At 38.3% G+C, this 23,492-nt stretch overlaps 1 protein-coding gene across 6 annotated transcripts in view; it reads left to right on the forward strand.

The window, feature by feature from the left end:
* Positions 1–17,676, forward strand: part of LOC121434621 (voltage-dependent calcium channel subunit alpha-2/delta-1) — a 380,872-nt gene extending 363,196 nt beyond the window's left edge. For all 6 annotated transcript variants that reach the window (XM_041633534.1, XM_041633535.1, XM_041633536.1 and 3 more), the window contains 3 exons: positions 1,537–1,646; positions 1,981–2,063; positions 13,772–17,676. In XM_041633534.1, the coding sequence (XP_041489468.1) occupies positions 1,537–1,646; positions 1,981–2,063; positions 13,772–13,888 (310 nt within the window). In that variant the 3' untranslated portion in view covers positions 13,889–17,676. The remainder of the gene's footprint in view (positions 1–1,536; positions 1,647–1,980; positions 2,064–13,771) is intronic.
* Positions 17,677–23,492: the final 5,816 nt, after the last annotated feature.

Raw genomic sequence — 23,492 nt, forward strand, 5'->3', positions numbered from 1 at the left:
GACTGGAGACTGCATCTGGCCTCTCCTCTTCCTAGAATTCTTTTAGTCTGGTTGCCCCACCTACACTTCCTGCCTGGCTACTGGCCAATCAGTGCTTTATTAAAGCACTACGAGTGGCAAATTCATTATTGTGTACAAAAGCATTGTCCCATGGCACTTGACTGTAATAGAATAGAGGAGGAAGACAAGATGGGAAAGGAAAGTGATAATCCATGCTATGGGGTCACTGAGCCACAGGGTATAAAGTGTGGAGGGGCTTTCTAAAAAGAGATGGAGGGCAAGTTTTCCAGAATAACATGAACAGCAGAAAGGAAGGGGACGAGGTAAGGTAACCTAGGAAAGCATTGGAATGGTTGCTGGGGGCGGACAAAGTTAGTCTACAACATAATAATAACTGTTCACTCCAAGGAGTAACCAACAGGCATAGTTAATATTTTTTACGACTTGATTTTGTAAGCTACTTCTTCCAGGAGGTATAGTTTATGAGGAGGAAGGTAAAGGGAGAAGTCAGATATGAACTCTGGGTAAAGATCACTTTATTTAAAAGTGAATGGACAGAACTTTCAAGTTTAGAAACTGGAGGAGCAGCCTGGAGTGGCTGCAGTTGGGGTGTGTGCACTAACTGTGGTCCTCTAGCAGCAATGCGTACGTGAAGAACTGAGAGGGGAGAGACTGGTCTAACTCATCGCTTGAAAGCACTCTCACTTAAGGTGGTCTATGTTTTCTCCCCAGTTCAAAAGGATAAGCTAGTAAAATTCATTTGAGAAAACTTAAAGAAATTAGATCTTGCTCACATATTGGTTACAAAGGAAAACTAAGCAACTGACACTGGGCATGGAGCGTAGAGCCTGATTCTGTCTCTGAGTTCTGCAATGGAACGGTTTCCAACTACAGACACCTATGTGTATTACCATTAAAGTTAAATGCAATAATGAAAAATTTTATGTCACATTGCAAGAGCTTTGCTTCCCGTATTGGATAGAAAACATTTGTGCCCTTGCAGAAAGCCTATGAGGAGCCTTACTCCGCACTCTCTCCTGACCTCAGTTTGACAATATGCTTAGCTGCTTTTTGTTTCCTGCTTTGCCTGCCTTCAAAATAAAGTATTGCTGGTTTATTGCCAATTATAAATTCTGCCATTTCCTGTATGTTTAAAAAGGAAGCATTTTTAGGATTTTGGACATTAACTGAATAGTACTTATTTTGTAATTAGGACCAACAACTTTAAAGATTTCAATCAAAGATGGTTTTAACATGACCTTAAAGATTTTCTATTTTGGAGAGAGGGAATGTGTTCATGTTAGTAAGTAAAAACATAGTGATCTTGAAGTCATACTCATTTGTGTGTGTGTGTGTGTGTGTGTGTGTGTGTGTGTGTGTGTGTGTGTTATCCCAGATAGTGATGCTTTGTTTTGGTTTTTTAATACATTGTTTTATCTTTCTTTTCATTAAGAAAGGATCTTGGAATGATTTCCATTCTTCTTTTTCCAAAAGCTGGTTTTCATTTAGTGAACTTTTCTACAATGTATTTTGCAGAATCTTCCATGTAGAGAAGCTGATGAACACCAACTTAGTATTCATCATGGTGGAGAGCAAAGGAACGTGTCCCTGTGACACACGGCTGCTCATGCAAGCAGAGCAGACTTGTATCCTTTGCTGCAGGAGATGTCTGGAGGAGATCATCTTAAAGCAATGAATATTTCAGTTTGTCACCCTGTTTATTATCCTATAGAGGAAAAATACTGCAGTACCAAACTTTGCATGGAAGGTCAGAACTGATGACAATACTCAGGACCTGTGAGAACAATTCACTGAACATACAGTTTCTCACCATTCCGAATACTTGAATTGGTTCTCTTGGCTGAGAACACTGGCATAAGTTGGTCGTAATTGATTTTGGAAATTCATGTATCTCATTGCCGCTTTTGACCATGTGGGGAAGAAGTTCCATCCACCCTGTTCCTTGACAAGCCTCTCTAGCTGACGGTCCAGATCCTTGTGACATGGTGAAGCAACCCAGATACCGAAAAGGGCCTGATGTCTGCTTTGACAACAATGTCCTGGTAAGGGTTTCCATGAGTTACAGTAATAGAAAATAATAGTCACTTTCCACAGGAGTTAAAGAGATGTGTTATTTTTAACTCATCATTATGTCTTTACCATAGGTTTTCTCTTGAATGTGATGTACTTCCTAGTAAACTAAAATTTCATTTCATTAGCTTTTTATGGTTAGCATAGGGTTAGGAGTTCTTCTGCATTTTCCACTATCTTACTTTCAATCAAAACTTCAATAAACTTTTTAATAGTCTATGCAGTTATGTTAAAGACATAATAATAAATAATAATAACTTGTATAAAATGTTAATCACAGGAAATATGTCGCCTAACTTAATTTATATTCCAATCCTGCAGGTGTTATTTTCATTTTAATTAGGATGTGTTTAGTCATCATCCAATTAAAAACTTGTTTGGATAGTTATTATCTAAGTATTTTGTTATATTTTCTCCTATATCAGTTTTTTTAAGAAAATTATTTTGTGTATATGGATGTTTTGTCTGCATATATAATCTGTGCACGACCTTTGTGCCTCATGCCCAAGGTGGCCTGAAGAGGCCATCACAGCCTCTGGGACTAGAGTTATAGCTTGTTGTCAGCCATCACATGAGGACTGGGAATCAAACATAGATGCTCTGAAAGATCAGCCTTAACCACTATGACAATTCTCCATTCACTCAAACTATATCTTTTATATGAATATAGCTTATGAATTACTTAGTAATTGTTAAGTAAAGCATTTAGGGAAAAATGACTGAGAGTCATTTCAAAAACAATTGGTTAGGCTTTTTCTTTCAGAGAATCTATAATATATTACAGCCCTACCGTATTACCAGGGCTGCCTTTGAGACATCCAAAGACCACAGAAGAACATGGATGCTGGCAGACCAAAGTCATACTAACCATGAGGATGGTGTACTGGCTGTCCAAAAGCCTGAGTATACAATGCTAGTAGGGCACACACTAGCAAGAGCTGTTATTTGATGGCCTAGTGTTGACAGAGTGCTACAGACTTGAAGCACACGCTCCTTTTCCTTTCATTTGAAATAGGTTTTATGGTACAATATATTCTGATTATTATCCCTTTTCTATCGCAGCTACTCCCAGGTCCTCCTCCCCTCCCCTCCCTACCTTCCCATCTAGATCCATGGCCTTTCTGACTCTAATTAGAAAACACTGAATCTAAGAAATAACAATAAAAGGAAACAAACTAGAGTAGGATAAAACAACAGACAAGAAAAAGAACCGCAAAAAGCACAAAAATCGCATGTAGACATACTTTTACACACACAGGAATCCTATAAAAACACAAAACCAGAAGCTGTTGGCGGAAACCGCTTGCCCAAAACTGAAATAATCACACAGAAACTATATTATTTCCAATACTGTTTGGCCAGTAACTTAGGCATATTTCTGGCTAACCCTTGTATCTTAAATTAACCCATTTCTATTATTCTGTGTATTGCCACGTGACTATGGCTTACCGGAAAGGTTCTGATGCATCTTTCTCCAGCAGCACCTACATGGCTTCTCCCTGATTTTGCCTACTCTCTCTCTCTCTCTATATATATATATATATATCTCTTCCAGCCTGGCTTGACTCTGTTAAGCCATTGGCTGAAAACAGCTTCTTTATTAACCAATGGTAATCACAGCATACAGAGGGGAATCCTGCATCACCTCCCCTTTTCTGCCTAAATAAAAAGGTTTTAACCTTAAGATAGCAAGATTACATATAACAAAACAGGTATCTTGTAAGACTTACAGTTTCAACATTTATATCTACTTTATCTTTTTTCATAGGTAAGGAAAACTATAACTATCTATTTTTCAACTCTATCAAAGATCCCAGAAGGATATAATGTTACCTAAGTTAACGGAAAAAAATATTGTAAGCAACTTCCAAAACTCTAGAATTGACAGAAACACCTCACTGCCTGGACAGCCACCCAGAGTTCTTCTGTAATGTGGGGGCATCCAGTCTTTAGCCTACAGGCCCATAGTATCTAGAAGACTTTTCCATGAAGCAGAAAAATCCAAAGATCTGTTTCATAAAGCAGGAACCCCGAAGGACTGTCTCACCTTTAGGCAAGTTCAGCAGTCATTTTTCTATGGGTTCTCCATGTCCAGTTCATACAGCCTAATATCAAGAAGTCCATGTAAGAGCAGTTTGTTGCCCAAATGACTGAAAAAAAAAAACTTAAAAAGCCTTTTCGATGCCCATTATCCTCTAGAAGTAGACTGGTACTGCCAGGAGCATATATGTCTCATTGCCATGAAAAGTCCTATGTTCTTAAACATTTAAATGCCATATTCTGAAGGTCTTTGAAAGATGTGAAGAATCCCTATCTTTCTGAAATATATCTCTGTACATCTAGAAAACCTAACATGACTACAAACTTGACTATTATAGATGAATATCTATTAACATGTATTTCTTAATTATACATTACATTTTTAAATGAGCTGCAAAAACACAATATTTTAATCAAGAGCAGAAATATATATACATATATATAACAAAATTGATATTAAATTTGTGTAAATAAACCAAGATCCATACCCATGCAAATATTTATAGCATATCCCCCTTTAAATATAAACAATCATTTATAAACAATATTTGGGTGTAGTTCTTTCCAAACTGCTTTTTGCTTTTTGTTGGGCAAAGTAATTTTTGGGAGTGTTCATAGCGACATTTGAGAGGTCTTGATTCATCAAACCACATTATTTTGGAAGAAATCTTTAGGGTCTCATCTTCTGTGGAAACAAAAGAAGAACCTCTTTTCCAAAGCAACATATCCTTAGACCCAAATTTTGAAGTCAAGAAACTTTCAAAACATATATATGTGTGTGTGTGTGTGTGTGTGTGTGTGTGTGTGTGTGTGTGTGTATATATATATATATATATATATATATATATATATATATATATATATCTTTAGCTTAGCGGTCTATACAATGAAATATCTCTCTGTACTTAGCTTCTTCACAGTCAAAAAATTCAATGAAAACACAATAATGTATATAATCCAGACTTTCTATGTATATTCTCTCTTTAAGTGACTTATTTTTCTTAATCTATTACTTTTTCTACAAGTTTACTCTGTCTCCTTAAAGACTTTATTTTTATTTTATTTTATTATTTTTTTTTTTTGGATTTTTCGAGACAGTGTTTCTCTGTAGCTTTTGGTTCCTGTCCTGGAACTAGCTCTTGTAGACCAGGCTGGCCTCGAACTCACAGAGATCCGCCTGCCTCTGCCTCCCGAGTGCTGGGATTAAAGGCGTGCACCACCACCGCCCGGCCAAAGATTTTATTTTTTAAAAAAAAAAAAAAAAACATTTACTTCTTTTTATAACTCTCCATACTCTTTCTTCTCCCTCCCAAGCCTACATACATTTATCTAACACTGTGACACATTCAGAGGTGTTTTTTTTTTCCTGAATCTTTCTGTATTGCTTATCTATAATCCTTTTCTGACCAGGAGAGCTTCTTAAAGTGCAAAGCAGCATGGCTAGGACTAAGGCTGCTTTGCCTTTTGGCTCTGCCCAATCCAACATGGCGAAGGTCCATTCACTGCCTCTGAGACTGCTAGGTGGGAGCCCATGCTTACCACTTCAACTCTGGTAACTAGTTGTCCCATGCTGCCACCAAGTGACTTTCAGCATGCTGCCCACAAACCACATTCAATTGCTGGGCCTCCTGAAAGAGTTTGTGCTGGGAGCATGGCCCAGGAAGCAGCCATTTTTATTTTTATTTTTCTACGCTAAATCAGGAAGACCTCTCTTAAATGATTCATGCCTCTGCTTGCTTTAGCAAATAGAGCCCACCCAAGAAAATGCTGCTACCAAAAGGCCATGTTTAATTCTGTTCTTGTGTTTGTCTAGAACTCCTTTTTAAGTTTTCTCAGGATTTATGTGGATATCGTTGACCACGTTGGCATGCCAATTTGTAGTGGGGCTGCTTATTTGTTTCCCAGCCACCCAGACACCTGAAATGATCACACAGTAACTATATTATTTGCAATACTATTTGGCTAATAGCTTAAGAGTGTTTCTGGCTGTTATATCTTAAATTAACCCATTTCTATTAATCTGTGTATTGCCACATGTCTGTTGTTTACTGTCAAGGTTCCACCATGTCTTTCTCTGATGGTGGCTACATGGCTTCTCTCTGACTCCTCCTACTCTCTCTATATATATATCTCTTCCATCCTGGCTTTACTCTGTTAAGTCACAGGCCAAAAGCATCTTCTTTATTAACCAATGATACTCACAGCATACAGAGGGGGAATTCCACATCAAGAAGTCATAATACATACACAAAAGACTTATACGGTTTTAAAAATAAAAACAAAACCAAACATAAAGCAAAAACTCTGACACAACTTTATGAGACAAAGAACCTCCAAAGATTCCTTAAGTTCATTTTATGTTGGTCATCTAGAGCTGGGCATGGGGCTTGACCTTAAGGGTGGTTTGTTTGCTTCCCCAGTGAAACTCCCTTGGAGAAAACTAGGTTTTCATTTGCAAGTGACTCTTAATTGGAGATAGCTTCTGGGTTAGGGATGGGGGCCTGTGTCTTCTTGATCTTTAGCCCTAGGACCCATCATGTACAGACGTATACAGGTCTTGTACATGTTGCCACAGTCTCTTTGTGTTATTATTTATTTTCTCCTCCTTTCCACTATATCATTTTAAATTCTATTACTCCCTCAATTGCATTAATTTATTTTCCTTTTATCTTAGACAAAATAGAGGGTTAAGCTCACAAAATATTATAACTCATACCTAATATATATTGTTTAATGATGAGTACAACTTTTCCTAAAATTTAGTGCTTTCTACTTCCTACTTCTTTGACATCCTATTATAGTCAGTTAATACACATATATTCAGCTAGATCAAATGTTTGTTTATTAATTTATATATGCATATATTCTTATATATATTCAATGTCTTTGCTTCTAAAATTAGCCATCTTTGTTCACAAAAATGACTGTAATAGATCACTTCTATATCCTTTTACTACTATCAATGTAATATTACCCAGGTCTCTAATTTTTTTGTTTTATTTTTGTTCACTGGCTTACATACCCCAAAGAGTATTCAAACAGAACAGAGCACTGTCTTCTTGTGAATTGGTTTTTTAAAGACTTGTAGAGACATCTGGGAATCAATGTGTATTTTTACAGGTGTTTTTCCTAAAACACAGCAATATCAGCCTCAGAAATAGTAACTCGTTTTCACAGGAATATGTTACACAAATTGATATGTTAATTTAAAACAAGCAGAGTAGCTGAGTTTTAATTCTCTGAATCCACATAAAAAGCCCAATATGACTGCCAGTGATTGGAACCCCAACATTAGGAAATGAATATAGACAGATCGCAGACGTACTGGGCATCTACCCTTGCCAACGTGATGAGCTTTCACCTCATTGGCAGTCACTGTCTCGAGGCAATAAGATGGGCAGAGGATGTTCTTTTCTGACCTCCTTGTCACATGCATGGCACATTCTCATAGTAAGTTAAACAAATCAAATTGTTGGTGGGAACAGATCTAAAATATAAGATGTGGCAGCCAGATCTATTTAAGAAGAACTGATATATTGTCATGAAAAGGGATTCAAAATTAAAATTACTTTTTCCGAATTTAGCATGGAAGGCTTTTGGAGCACACAGATATAAAAACTCCTGCCATTATTTCTACCATACCTTCCATCTGCCATGTTTTCTAGTGGCCTGCTCATGTTAGCCATTTCTCAAAGAGCTGCTCAGGGGCCCCAGAGAAATGTCAGTCATTACAGAAACGTCATTCATCAGCTACCCGTCATCAGCCTCAGTAGTACAAGCACAGATTAAAGTCCCAGAGAAGACTTTACAAGATGATGTAAAAACCCCACCTCAAATATTCTCATCAATAGACACTGTACCTTTTTATCAAGACACTGATGATATTTGACACCTTCCAGCAGTCTGGATGTGTCGGCTGTTTTGACCAGTGCTAACCATGTGTCTTCAGCAGTAGAGTACTTTCTCACTGCTTACTTGCAATGGCACTGTGCCACTACACTGGGTGGAGGCTCACCTAACAGCTAACTGCCCGTAGACAGCAGGAAATCTTTTCCTGCTTGTCTTCTTTGCTGGGCTTTCTTTCCCTTCCCTGTACTTGCTACTCCGCCCGCTGTTAATAGGATCAAGTTGTTTGTACAAGGAGTCCTGCCAGCTCCACGATGCTAGCTAGATCCTAGCCTCATTTTCCTTCTAGTTTGAATGGGCTGTGGATGGCCAGTCACTTCCTCTAATGTTTTTTTTTTTCTTTTGGTTTTGACTTAGAATTTTAGAAAAGAACCCATATACTTAAGTCCATGATAAAACATATTCTGAAACAAGATTATTACAATTCCAGTACTAATATTATTTTGTAGGTACTCTTTTTCAAATGTTGCACCTGTTTCTCATGCTAAGCCCAGCGGATCAGATTTAAAGATCATTATGTTTATTATAAGGTGTTGGTATAATCATTACACCAATATAGATAAAAATTGAAAAACTTTCAGGAAATTTTACTTTCAATACATAATTATTAGTACTTATGACCTTGATTTAATTTTTAAAATGTTTAAGTATAATTAATGTACCATTTCAAATGTAATAGGTAGTTTAAGAATATCTGAGCCAGTCATTTAGATGTTTTTCTTATTCTTTTTCTTTTTCCCCCCTTTTTTTCCCAGCAAATCTAACTTAAGTAACATGTTAGGACTTATTCCCAAAATATGTGTATGCTTATTTTAATATTTTAATATAAAGAGTTCTAAGTTTTGAACTCATTTTAAGCACTAGTATTTGAACCTGGGCCAAAATGGCTATTAATCTTTAATCTTTGGGGAGGTTTCTGTAGCAAGAAAGCAGGCTGCTGCGGGTGCCTCTGTGGCTCGTGTTCCGTGTATCGTTTACCCTGTTTCATTTCTGATGCTCTAGAATTATTGTCACGGTAATGTTGCAGTGGCATTTGTCCGGCTCTGCCATTGTTGGTCCTCAAGTAGTCATTGATTAGGAATTCCTCAGATCGGGTGGATGTTAGTAAGAGCAGAGTGGACTCGTGGAAGATTGGGAGAGCAGAGGAAAGCACAGGAAACAGCCACGTTTGTTCTGAGATTACAAAACAATGGTTTTCATGGTAAAATAGTTCAAAGAATATTCCTTTGTAAAATACATACATATGTTCTAAAACCAATATACACAGTGTGATCTGGAATATACATTTATCAGTCCATTAAAAGTATATAATTAATCACTTTAAATGTAATAGGTTGCTTCTATAGATGTCCTTATTTTTAATGGTAATAAAGATGAACAAAATGGAACCAAAGGGTATCAACTTATACGATATGACATATATGAAATGGTATAAAAATACATTAATTTTTATGTTTCATTATGCAATTTACTCTTACAATTATAAAAATTTTAGATAGATATGAATTATACCTTATCACTTAGATGTAAAATAATAACTACTGAGCTTTTTAAGCTACCACTACTTAATGAAACTATTCCATGAAACAAATATTAAAGAAAATTGCAGGTAAATGTTCTAAAGAGGACCTGAAATTTTATTAATAAAATAGACAAGAACATCAGGAAAACCATGAAGGACACTTACGGAAATATGAGCATGTGTATATGGCCATTGAAATATGAGAATTTTCCATGCTTTAGTGCAGAAACAATATTGCACCGTAATGCCTAAGGTTGTTCATCCTTCATCACTGGCTACTGCAATGATAGCTTTTCTTTGTTTAACAACTTTTCTACACAAATAGAAGTCAATTTTCAATGTAAGCGTTATTTGCAGAGAAGGCTTTAAAGACTGTGATCTCTTTGCGCAAATCCAGTGTCTACCACACAAATATCTGAGCGCAGATTGTTCTCACAAGATACTTGCTTTCCAAGGCAGAGTGCTTTCCCACAGTTCTGCAGCCCAAGGCATGAACCAGCATTAAGTAAACACTTGCCATCTGGGCACATCACCTGTGACCCTCCTGAGCATCTACTGCAAGAGCCTCGGCACACGGTTGTAGTATGGCTATACAATTACAAAGCTCCACACCACAAGGACTTCCTAAAATAAAAGCATCCAAAGTAGACCTTTCAACGGGGTTTTTATTGCAGACTAACAAGGTAAAGAGCAAAAGAAAGACAAGCAAAATTGCTGAAGGTCATTAAAGTTAAAGCATGCCCATTGGGAGAACTGTATCACTTTAAGCAAACCCAGATTATAAACGTAAGTCACTGAGTACATAAAGTGAATATGTGCTTTATATGTATATGATTCTTAGGCTTTCTACATGTAAAATCTTGACCTAGTGCTCTCACTAGCTTGTGATGTTCATGGCATTATGTGACCTTTCCTGCTGTGTCTCTGCATTCACTTCAGATAGGGAAGGCAGCAACAGATACAAGTAAGGATTTCTCCCAAGTTAATTGACAGGAGTCTACGCAGCATGTGGCCAGCTACACCTCCCCCAAATCTCTCCTTCTTAGCAATTGTTGCAGCTCACAACTTCTTGTGAGCTGTACCTCCTTGTCCTCCCTTCTTTATCTACAGGGGGAAGTCAATGGGCCCATATGTAAGGGTCTTGGGGGATGACCATGGATGCGCTGAGTCAATGCTTAACATGGATGAAAAAAATCACTCAACTCATGGGTTAATGAAGTTAAGGTTAATGAAAATATTTCTTTAAAAATGAAAGGAAACACAGCATGTGTTGGGGGTATATTTAAAGGGTAATTCTGAAGATTCTATCTGCCCACAGATTTCCCTAAAATTAAAAGTGATCCATGTAGTAATAGAAGCTGCAGGGCTGCGTCCCTGGCACCCGGCCGCCTGCACGGCTAGCTTTACCCGAAATAATTACACGGAAACTGTATTCTTTTAAACACCGCTTGGCCCATTTCTATCTAGCCTCTTCTAGGCTAGCTCTCGCACCTGGACTAGCCCATTTCTAATAATCTGCTATAGCCCACGAGCTGGCTTACCAGGAATGATCTTAACCTGCATCTGCCTGGAGTGGGAGAATCATGGCGACTCACTGACTCAGCTTCTTTCTCCCAGCATTCTGTTCTGTTTACTCCTCCCACCTATGTTTTAACCTATGAGGCCAAGCAGTTTCTTTATTGCTTAACCAATGAAATCAACAGATTGATATATGACACTCCCCCATCAGATCCATTATTGTTGGATATATTCAGCTGTTTTACGTCATTGGAAATAAGTGACATAGTTATAATTCAGAACACAAAGCAAAATATAATATCCCCTTAATCAAAGTATTTCATTTTGAAAAAAAATTTCTAAAATATCCAAGTTTTCTTTAAATTAAGTGTAACTGAACTCTTTGGGGGTTACCCTCCTTGGAGAGAAAAGCGGCTGAAGAAAGCGAAGAAGAAGTGAAAACGCCCTGAGCTAGAGGGTGCATTGTAGAGGGCGGCAGCAGAGTCAGGGAAGGGGAAAGATGGGATGTGGGAATGTGTCATGACGAAGGCCTGTCATCCTTAGGACAGATGTGGATTGTCTTTAGAGCGTGCTTCACATCTCACATACGAGGTTGAAGGATTTGACCTCTGGTTCACGAGGACAGTTGTTTGGAGAAGAGCAGAAGCAATGAGAAAAGTGAGGCCCCTCATAGTGAGGTGATGGCGATGGACCTAAGATAGAGAACAGGAAATTTGGAGGCGAATTTTGAAGCCACAGTTAAGAGGACTTGCTGGCAGATTTGACTTGAGAAAGAAAGGAATGTCAAATTACCTGGGAGTCTTTGTCCTGATATATGCTAGAAGTACCACTTAGGGACACTGGGAAGAATCAGCAAGCTTGGTAGTTAAGCTTTAAACCTCACAGTATAGATGAGAGGAGATTTGGTGACATAGGAGTCAGAGGAGAGATGGGCGGGGGCTGTAACAGAGAGTAATTTCCAAGTCCAATGGGTGAATTTTATAGGCTGGTAACTTAAATAAACCCAACATGAAGAGAAAAAAGAGGACAGAAAGCTAAACTCTGGAAAAGCTCACCAGTTAGAGATCCTGACGGAGTGAGGCCAGCCCAAGGAGAGCAAGGAATCCCAGACAAATTTCTAGACTACCCAGAGTGTTAGCCAAGAACACCTGAGAACAGGGTGTGGGAAAGGAATATTACACAGCACTGAGTTCTCCCAAGCTGTCAAAAAGGTGAGAACTGATGATCTACTCCGTTAGCTAGTCAGGTTAGAACCATCTAACTCTTTATATCTGTCTTAGTTAAGGTTTCTATTGCTGTGAAGAGACACCATGACCTCTCCTATAAGGAAAGCATTTAATGATGATAGCTTGCTTACGGGTTTTGAGGTTCAGTCCCTTATCATCATGACGGGGAGCATGGCTGTGCACAGGAAGATGTGGCGCTGAAGCTGAGAGTACTGCATCTTACAGAGAACAGGAAGTTGACTGAGACACTGGGGTATCTTGAGACTAGGAAACCTCAAAGCCCCTCCCCCTCAGAGGGACTCACTTCCTCCAACAAAGCCACACTTCCTAATAGTGCCACTCCCTATGAGCTTATGAGGACCAAATACATTCAAGCTGCCACAGAATTGACGAGGCAGCATTTCAAATTTAAAAATTTTCCCTTGGTGTATTATTTTCTCAGCATTTTCTTGAATAGAAAACAGCTATGCTACCTCCAAACACAAATCAAAGAAGAAATCATTCATTTACTCAGCTTCGAGTAGTGCTTTAATCTCTGGCAGGGAAGTAAATCGGAAGCTCCCAGTCTTTGAGAGTTTAGACTCTGTAAAATTACTCTACAGAAAACCCTTGCTCACATTTATCTGTAACCTATCTCGATCCGTGGAAGATGAGCCTTGGGTGAACAAATTTTTAAAAGTATCTTTATGAGAATGAGTGGACATGACTTTCGCTTAATGAAATTCACCACAGTGTGGGGAATTTTAAACTGTGCAAAATGTTGCAAAGTATGAAACCATGGAACGAAAGGTCAAGAAGAGCTGTGCTCTTGGGCATCTGCCTGAGCCTCTGCTGGGTCTGTGAAGAGCGCCAGTGGGTGTGGCCACCGCACATGCTGCTTCAGTGGATAAGCCTGGCTCCTCTTTCTACCTTAGTTCTTTATTTGGACTGTGTTTTCAGGATGCTTCAGGTCCAAATATGTTATTTCTCACATTACTGTAATTCCTAACGTCAGGGTGCCTGTAGCCTAGAAGTTCATCTTGGACATCAGAAATATGGGGAATGGATCTTTATTTCTACAACTTATCAATTTCTGCTTATGGATAACAGATTTAACATCATAATTGTTGGTAATTATTAAAATATTATTACATTTTATGTTTATATCTTAGATATGTAAATATAAAGGATTGTTCATCATTGCAGTCGAGTTTTTAATTAGTAATTCCTATATCCAAACAAGAATTTATTATTAGCTTCCATTCATCACTGTCAGAATTTCAAACATTTGACAAATACCACCATGGAGATCACTTTAGCACAATTTCTGTACAGTAAAATCTAGATCAATATTACCCAGTTCACTTCCAGGTAAAACAATTTTACCAGGTAAGTTCACAAGTGGAGTAAATATGAGTTAACCTACAAGTTGCTTTTTACATGTTTCTTCAAGATGGTAATGTTCTTTATTTGTACGTATTTCCAACAGGAGGATTATACCGACTGTGGTGGTGTCTCTGGATTAAACCCTTCCTTGTGGTCTATCATTGGACTCCAGTTTCTCCTCCTGTGGCTCGTATCTGGCAGAAGACACTACCTATGGTGACCTTCCGACCCCATCTCTGCAACTACAATCCAGACCCTGCCAACACACGAGCCCTCAGTTACATTATTAGAGTCAGTTGAAGAAGCTCCCCAGAACATTAGCCGGGCCTCTACCATGGCACCAATCTAAGGCTCAGATTCTTGATCCCCCGCTGGCTGCATGTCGGGGTGTCAGAACCTGGAGCTTGTGTGAATGCTGCGTCATCTGTGTCCACCATCAATGCAAAACTCTGTCTGTGCTCTGTGGGAATTTGGGGGTTCCCTGTCGCGCCACTGGTGATTACATGTAGGAGGCTCCCCCGGGCAGGCATTGCGAAAAGAAGCAGCGTCTTGACTGAGCTACAGTTTCAACCTGCTGCAGTTTCACCAAGAAGAAGAAGAAAAGAAAAGAGAGAAAGCCCTAGGGCGGGGGGCAATTACATTTTTGCCTTCACTTATTTTCTGTTAAAGAGTAATTCCTGCTGTGAGTGGTTATTAAATATAGAGAGAGGGGGGGAGAAAATCCATTGGTCTAAACTGTTGAAATACAAACTAATGGCTAATTTTCTACCAAAAGAAAAAATTTGCCATGAATCAAATGCCTTATAAAAGAATGATTTCTCTGCCAAAAACATAATGCAACTGTGACCAGTTGATTTCGGGGTAGGTGCGAAGCATTGGTTTGAAAATGAGGAAGGGGTGACGAGGTTGCAGGTGCTTGCGGGTGAAATTGGAACTCATGACACATTTCCTCATACACGGAAGCCCTTTAACGCGTGACGTCATGTCCCTTCTGTTCAAAGTACAGTCATGTAGTGCTAGTCAGATATTTAGCTCACTCTAAGAGACGCTTGTGGGGGGAGGGGAAGTGTTTTCCTGTGGGTGATGAACGTGGGTTGCCAAGGGTATTTTGCATGATGCTGCTGCTACTTTAACTTTCCGGTTTGTTTTTCCTTCTTCCTGTAGAGTATAGTCCACTGAAGAGTGCAGTGGGTGACATGGTTTTCATGTAAGAATCTGAACCTTGCAGTGCAAATGCACTTACGTCATCTTTTAACATGTTGTTGAACTACTCTGAATATACTGTGTGACGGACGTGCTGAATGACCGGGGTTAGGCAAACGGGGGACATGAGAATTCATGGATTTTATACAGATTCATGCTTCTGCCTGAAAAACCTATGTACAGATATTTTAAGTACATAAATCAGATTTAACACATTTATTTTTTGAAAAGTACATATATGTTCTCAATGGAGATTCAGCCTAGGTTTCCTCTTTGTTCGTTTCAATACTAGCATGTACAATCCAGAAACTGCTGCTCTCGCTGCTTCTGTCTCTCCATTTTGGTATGATCATATGATCAAAATTCCCATGCCACTTCCTGAGAGGTTTTACATTAATCTGAACAAACAGGAAACCTTGAATCTATCTGTATGCACATGAACACTTGATTGTGAATAATGAAATTTGATTTTATACAGCTTCCTTGGTGAAAAGCATTAGTGTAGTAGGTCAGAAATATCATTATAGATTAATATGGTAGCTAAACTTTATTCTGCTTTGAGAAATTATTTTCAGGAGTAAACAGTATTTGAAGAAAGGGTAAAAACAATGAATGTGTCTAAGGAGAGTAATTTTACTGTAAGCTGAAAGTATGCATATATTTTTATGATAAATGAAGATTTTTTTTTCTTTTTAGTTACACATGCCAAGCATTGGTGTGTACATATGCTGGAAATTTTCATATACATCATTTTACAATCAGAATTATTTGCAATCTCCAGCATACTTTAGTATGCTCCACATATCAAAGTTGTAGCCAACTCTTTAACATGGTTTATTGTTTTGTTTATAGCTTTGCCTAGATTATTATTCGTTCCTACCACCATGCTACCCTGAGTACCATTTGTATACATTTTATAAGTTAAGATTTTGTTTCAGTTCAAAAGGGGGAGGGGCAATTGAAATTACTTCGCCAACTGATGACTTTTGAAGTGACATCGGTCACCACTTCTGATACATTGTCATTTTTAGTCTGTTCATAACTGCTGTTGACCGTAGAAAACAGAAAGGTGATGTAAAGGGAGGGAAACTATGTTTAAGTCGTGCTGTGTGTCAGTTATTTCAAACTTATTATTACCTTTTGCTGGACTACTTTAAATCCTGAACATGTTGGGAAAGGGAACTGCGACTCCATCCATAAGAGTGATGCACATTGAAACCATTGAATTGCTTCTGGCAAACAACAACCGACCTTAAATTATGTTTCAATTGTATTGATTATACTTTCATGGCTAATGTCACTCACAAAGCGTATGACCGTCAGTGACATTATTGTTGTCTTAGCCGCCACTGAGCTTGGCACCTCTTTTGCAAGACCTCTTTTGGTTCGAGTTCTATGTCACCACAACCACAAATATGGTAAGAAATTGGGCAAAAACATGTCCGCGAACTAAAACTGCTTTTCATGACTTACACTAACGTTTATGTTTTTGTAAACACTTCTAAGTGACACTAACACCCATCCCACCAAAATTACAATATTACATTTAACATTTTTTTCTGCAAATTCTCTTAGCAAGAATAAGTATAGTGTGTTATTTACAGAAACAGAACTAAATAAGCGATCATTTTAAAAAGCATTTAAACTGTTCTTATTAGTTAATTGCTGCTATACCCACATAGCTCAGTGTCCTTTTTCACATAAACAAAGTCAAAACAAGTCTTGCATTGGTGTTGAGTGGCAGGAAAGAATTTCTGCATAAATGGTTTCATCTTTTCTTCATTTGAACAACCAGCATTACTGCCAAATGCCAATCGTGGTCCACATTTGTAACAGGTTTTTAACATGACATAGTTAGCAAGTTTGACTGAAGAGATTTTTAGGTCCTGGCCCTCTGTTTTCATGTTTCTAAAGCTTGAAGCGTTATTGCTTACCTTGGGAAACACAGTGTTGCTACCATTTGTAAGTTTTCTTATATATAATATTCCTTTTACTACTTGTAAAGCTGGCCTTATGGGGTTCAAATAGGCAGTATCCCCTTTAAGTGACCTTTGCAACCCAAGTGTTACTTGCTTATTTGATGCTCTCTTGTACGTTAAATCTCATTTAAATGCCTGTCTTCAAGTCACCAAAGCTGTAATTCGACGTCTTAATTTAAAACTCCTGAGTCTAAAGGCATAGAGTCTAACCTAGCAAGACACAATGGATTTTGTGATTCTTTTTTTCCCACTTGCCCCAATCTCCAAATATTTTATCATTAGCTGGAACTTGCATCATTTTCCATAGCAGAATGTTCATATTGTTAATATTCACTGTACATTTCTGTAAAGAACAAATCACTACAACAGAACTACCAAGTGCTGAACACTTCCAGAATTTTTGCAGAATTCGATAGCCCTTACCAATGGTTCCATCTACCTTGTTTCTAGTTCACATAACAGAACCATGGAAATTCCACTGAGACTCTTGGGATACTGTCTTGCGAAGATGCCAACTGAGTTTCCAATGTGACCTGGCAAAGCTGTCCTTTCCTTGTGCGGTATGACTGTGGGATCATGCTTTTGGGGTTCCCTTCATGAAGTACTCATTGTGCATCATGCTTCAGGCCAAGTGGCTTTTGTGAACAACAGATCTTCCCTTCCCTTATTATGTCCTCTTGACACTTTTGTGGAAATTAACTAGCGGGATGAAAACATTTTGTAAAAATTTGTATAATACTGTTATAAAAATATTTATAATCCCAGAAAACGTTGTGTTAAATCTTGTGCAAAAACAGTATATTCAGAATAAAAGTTTATCATTGAAAGTCACCATACAGTTTGGGTTTTTGCCTTTTTTTTAAAGATCTAGTTGAAAAAGACAATAGTCCATCTTAAATATGTTTGTTAAAAAAAAAAAAAAACAGGCCTCTGGATGGAGAAGATTCTAAATTGCAGGAAAAAAAAAATGGTTTTAAGCATGTGCTTTTCCAGTTACAGATCTCAATGCACGAGTGAATACATAGGAGGAATCTTCATGTAACTCTGACCGTCCTTATCTGTGAATTCTCCACCAAGACCTTGAGGAGTTTAATGCAGTAAATAAGAAAATTTCCTAGTGGGGAAATGGTGCTTCTGGGTTTCTTTAAAGACCTTGGAAGAAAAAAACACACCTCACATGTGCATATATTTGATATACCTTAAATATAAATAAATATAAATATTTCTCCAAGGTGTTGGCAGTAAATGGCAGATAAGGATTAAAATACCACGTAAGGTATAAGGCCAATGGACAGTTGCCTCACGCCTGCTCACCTCCTGAAGCAAAGGCCCGATGGTATATAGCAGCCACTGCTGAACATGTTTTCTTTATTTCCTACTTCTCAGCACTGAAGTATTTCATTAAAAAGCAAAATATATACTACGTGAAAGTCTGCCATATATGGGAAGGATTCCTGGAAAATCTCTCCACCATGTCTGATCAAGGCATATTAACCGGAAAACAAGCCTACTTAGAAGTATTAAAGTAGATAACATTTGGTTTTTGAGCATCTGGCTTCATTCAACGCCAATTTATCTCCTCAGTCAATCCTTGTTTTCCCCAGAGATCCTCATTTCCTTCGTCAGTCATCTTGGTCCCTTTCCATCTTTTCAAGTGGGAAATGGGCTCCAAAGATTCTCTTTTACAAAGCTCTTCCAATTTCTTTTCTCTACAGCCTTTATGTCCGCTCTGCCTGCAACTGTGCTCAGACGAGCTCTCAAACACACACAGCAGCTTCACCGCTGCGCATCACCCCACCACTGTCTATCACTCGGCATTCCTCCCTTTAGCTCCTTGTTTTGCGCTGTTTTTAATTGCGTCCTGGAATCTTACACCTGTAAGACAATTTATCTTTGGACACACTTTTCTATAACTGCTGGAAATCTAAGACTGTCGGTGTGAGTACCTAGTAAAGGCGAGGTCTTGAGTGATTTTGAATTGGAAAGTTTTGCTTTTTGCAGTACTAACCACTCCCCACGCAGTGTCTACACAGTCCTACAAACTAGTGTACAACTCAGCGATGATTCTTCAGGATTGTGGGAGTTGATCTAATGCTTCCCATAATTACTTAAGGAGGAGATGTAATATTACTATCATAATTAGTCTGTTTCCTTAAAGTAGGTTCCTAGTAATTCCGGTGAAGCGGATAAAAGCGAAAGACAGTTTTCAACAGTTACACATGTGAAACACTTCCACAATGCACTTACTGAAAAAAGGCCTCATCTATCATGCCAATCATGAATTTTCCGAATATTAATCTTCACTCAGACATCTGCTTATAAATTAAGTGAATATGATATGTACTTTTAAACATTCTGAAGGTTTGATTTGCCGCACGTGTGTAACTTTGATCCAAAATATTTTGTCAAATCTTAACAGCTGTGCTATCTGTGGCTCAACTTTCCACTGATGCTTATCTTCTATACTATGAGCAGTTGTAAGTCTTTGTTTGAACCATCATCCACTTCACAAAGAAATTTCTCTAATTATGAATGCGATCTATGTTTGATGGAGGAAGGTCGTTGGTTAAATAAAAAGAAACTGCTTGGCCCTCATTGGTTAGAAGATAGATGGGAGGAGTAAACAAAACAGAACGCTGGGAGGAAGAGGAAGTGAGCTCAGACTCCACAGCTCTCCTCTCGGGAGCAGACGCCTCAGAGAGACGTCATGCTCCCAGCTGCAGGCAGACGCACGCGATGAAGCTCCGACCCAGGATGGACATAGGCTAGAATCTTCCCGGTAAGCACACCGAGGGGCGCTACACAGATGATTAGAAATGGGCTAAATTAATATGTGAGAATTAGCCTAGAAGAGGCTAGATAGAAATGGGCCAAGCAGTGATTAAATGAATACAGTTTGTGTGTTGTTATTTCGGGAATAAGCTAGCCAGGCAGCCGGGGTGCTGGGGACGCAGCCCCGCCGCTTCTTATTACTACATATGTTAACCTATGGGCATGGAGATATGAATTTAGAGTGTAGTTTGATACTATGTCTATAGTCCCTTTACCAAAATAATAGTAGTAGGTTTATTGATAAGGACCATTTCTTTGAAATCATTGGCACTAGGCCAGAGTTGCAACACCAGGGCATGCTAGCCGGATTTGCCGCACCAGGCATGCCATTTCCTCTTGAAGAGTGATCAATAAATTCAAACCAAATCAATTGGTTACCCCCATGACATTCATGCCACTATGGCACCCATAGACATATCTTGCAATGCTCATTGCTGTAATTCACATTGTTGTACAAAGCTGAGTAAGATTGCTAATGACTTCCCCCAACAGCTTTTCAATACTATGAAAGGTAGCTAATGGTGAAGAAGCTTCCTGTTCAGAATCAACTTGGTTTCTTCATGACCCTACTGTACACTATCTCCACCAATAGAGCCTTACTGTTGAGTTCAGGTAGGCAAGCAAGAACAATGGCAATACATTTGGGAGAGTTTCAGGGACACCCCTTACTAACAAGTCAAGGAAAGTTGTCTCATACCTGGTACTAGGATGTTATTTGGCAACCTCTGGCTTCTGAGAGGAGCATTGTCTTTTGTGCATAGCAACTCCTATCTCCTATTGAAATATATATATATATATATATATATATATATATATATATATATATATTCATATATACATGTAGGATATGAAATATTTTCCTTTGTTTTTGAAATATCCTTAGTGGTAATTAGTGTTAAACAGTATCTTCTGGACGTGACAGAACAGCTCTACTCATGATGAACCCAAAGCTGCTTTGGTTGCCTACATAAAACCTGCACAAGATCAAACCAATCAGCATTCTAGCATGGAGGGAGGAGAGGCTCAAGCCTCCACATCTGACAGGGAAACTCCTGGAATTTGATGGTTTTCAGTTAAAGGAGAGTCAGTTTTCTTTAAGGGTATTGCCTCTTGTAGATCAACTGCACTCCAGTAGATGGTTCCATACTCTCGAGTATATGGGAGAACAAATTGGACTGTGTAGGTTATTAAAAAAGAAAAAAGAAAACACGAGAGAGGAAATTGGGAGGGGTTAAGGAATTTAGGGGGAGCGGAGCAGTGAAGACAAATAAGATGAAAATGCATTATATGACATTTCTCAAAGAATTAATAAAAACATTGTATTAAAAAGGTCATAATAGCATTTGGCTCACTTGAAACATTGTTTAATATCTTTAAAAATACATCAGAGAACAAGTTCACAACATCATGTGGTAAGGGAAATGACTTAAAAGAACCTTTGTATTATGTTGTATAGTAAACTTTCCAGGACAAAAAAACTCAAGCCTCCTTACACCAGAAAGAAAATCAAAAAGTGGAATCTAAGACCCAGACCACAACAGTGAAACGATCTTTCATTATGTGTAGCTTCTATGAGGAAACCTTCCTTATTCTCCAGTATTCTTAACTCCTCTTTATTTTACCTGAAATAGGTGCTTTTATGGTTATACTGATAACATCATCACAACTCGTTGACATAAAACTGTAAAGGAGGGACTAAGTTGGGCCCAGGTTCTCATCCCAGTTTCTTATCATTTAAGGGACTTTACAAGATAATCTTCCTCCTGTTTAGTTTAAGAAAAAATAAGACACGCTTTTGTTAAGCTATGAGGTAATTGGTGCTAACTTTTCAGTCAGCAAAATAAAGTGCTAGCAAATGTATGCGTTGTTACTATCTTACTCCTCCACCTTCTTATATCTATGATTAAGTTGGTACATGAAGTTCTTAAGCCAGTAACTGCTCATGGTTGATGCTATCTAGCCAAATGGTCAGTGAAAGTCATGATGTATTTTGCAATCCTGGCTTCACCGCTTACCAGTTACATTGCATGGTCAAGTTTCATAAAGTCTCTAAACCTCAACTTTCTCGACCTCAAAACAGACATGATCGTGGTAAAAACATTACAGACTTGTCATGGTGATTGAGTGATTATAATTAATATAAAGTTGTTAGTATAGGGCCCAGCCCTAGGTAAGCAAACAAGGCTATCCATTAAACTTATGGATGTTTATCATCACAGTCATCCTCCTGATTTCATAATCATTTTGTGCTGTAGCTCATCTTCCCGATATCACAATCATTTGGGGCTGTAGTTCTAATGATCCTATCCATTTCCACAATTGATTTTTTCACTTAAAACATTCATGGAGTCTAACTGAAATGTTAGAAGTTGAGGCACAAGATGAAAGTAATACCTATGTTTATGGAGCTGTCATTGGGAATATTAAAAAGTTAGTAAGAACTTACAGTAGAGTGAGGTAAGTATAGTGACCTAGGAAATAAATAGGACCTAACTGAAGGGTAACCCATCCAGACTAAACTTCCCAGAGAAGATTTCCATGGTTTTAACTTGAGAGAGATATTGTCACAAACAGAAGAGTCTTTGAAAGTCAAGAAACACACAGAAAGCACCAAAGTAGCTGACCGTGAACCAGTGTGACTGGGGGGAAGAAGTCAAAGATGAGACAGGGTTTTGTTCTGGATTATACGTGTTGCTTGTGCATTTGGAAACCACTGAATATATTTAGGCAGAGAACAGCAAGATTGGATTTGCATTTCAAGACATTACTGTGAAATATGGGTTGCTAAAGGAACACCTACATAAAAATGGAAACCAGTTAGGAGATTGCCATATACGGAGAACGATGTTTTCTGGCATAAGGAGGGTAAGAAACACACAAACCTCAAAGCACAACAACATCAGAAGGAGAAGAGGAAAAGAGAAAAAACTACTCACAAGTTTTCTTATTGAAGAGAAAAAACACTTTCTAGAGTCTGAGGTTTGCTACCAGGTTATTGCACAATTCACCAAGTTAGCAAATACAGGAGGTGACTGGGGTAGGGTGTCACGCTTGGGGGTCACATTCAAATGAAAAAAAAAAGGTTGCACATCAGAATGACTGTGAACGATACTTGATATGGTGTGAAGATACAAAGATGAGAAAAACATGTGACTTTGCTTCCCACGAACACACAAGTCTGGTAGAGAGAATGTCAGCTCAGCACGCACTGGGTATGGGAAGCCCCACTAAAGATGCTCTTCATTTATTGTTTTAGATACTGGTGTCTAGGTTCCATCAAAATTCAGACTCTTAGGTCTCTCATACAGTCAGGGACCCATTACCTGGAAGTGTACTCTATAACAATCCAGGTGTAAGTTGTTTCTGTTTTTCCTTTATGAAACCCTATATGGATGCTGGCTGTTGGTTCAGTTTTAAAAAAGCATCTTTTAAATACATGTTCAACAAATGATAAAAATTGCAATCCCCTTGAGTGCTGTACCTTATTGTTTCATTGTTTTCTCTTTATATGAATTATAAAACTACACACGGCTGATAATCACGAAACCTCTCAGTTATTGTGGGTAACAATCAGGACCACAGTGGAGACAATCGCTTTCATAGGACATTCTGTTCCCATTTAAAGTCAAATAATATCAAATACCTCAGGCAGTTGAACCACAGATTTCTATAAATAAGCTTGCCAGCAAGATTAACTCTTATGATAAATGATAGTGAACATTGGAATAAAGTCAGAAAGTGATATTACTTGAAAATCTCGTTCCTTTATAGATTGTATTGAATTAAGTAATGCCTGTGTCTTAATAAAAG

This window comes from Microtus oregoni, unplaced genomic scaffold, assembly GCF_018167655.1.
Source record: "Microtus oregoni isolate MIOR12 unplaced genomic scaffold, Mior012 000044F_ref0000062, whole genome shotgun sequence".
NCBI classification, from domain to species: Eukaryota; Metazoa; Chordata; class Mammalia; order Rodentia; family Cricetidae; genus Microtus; species Microtus oregoni.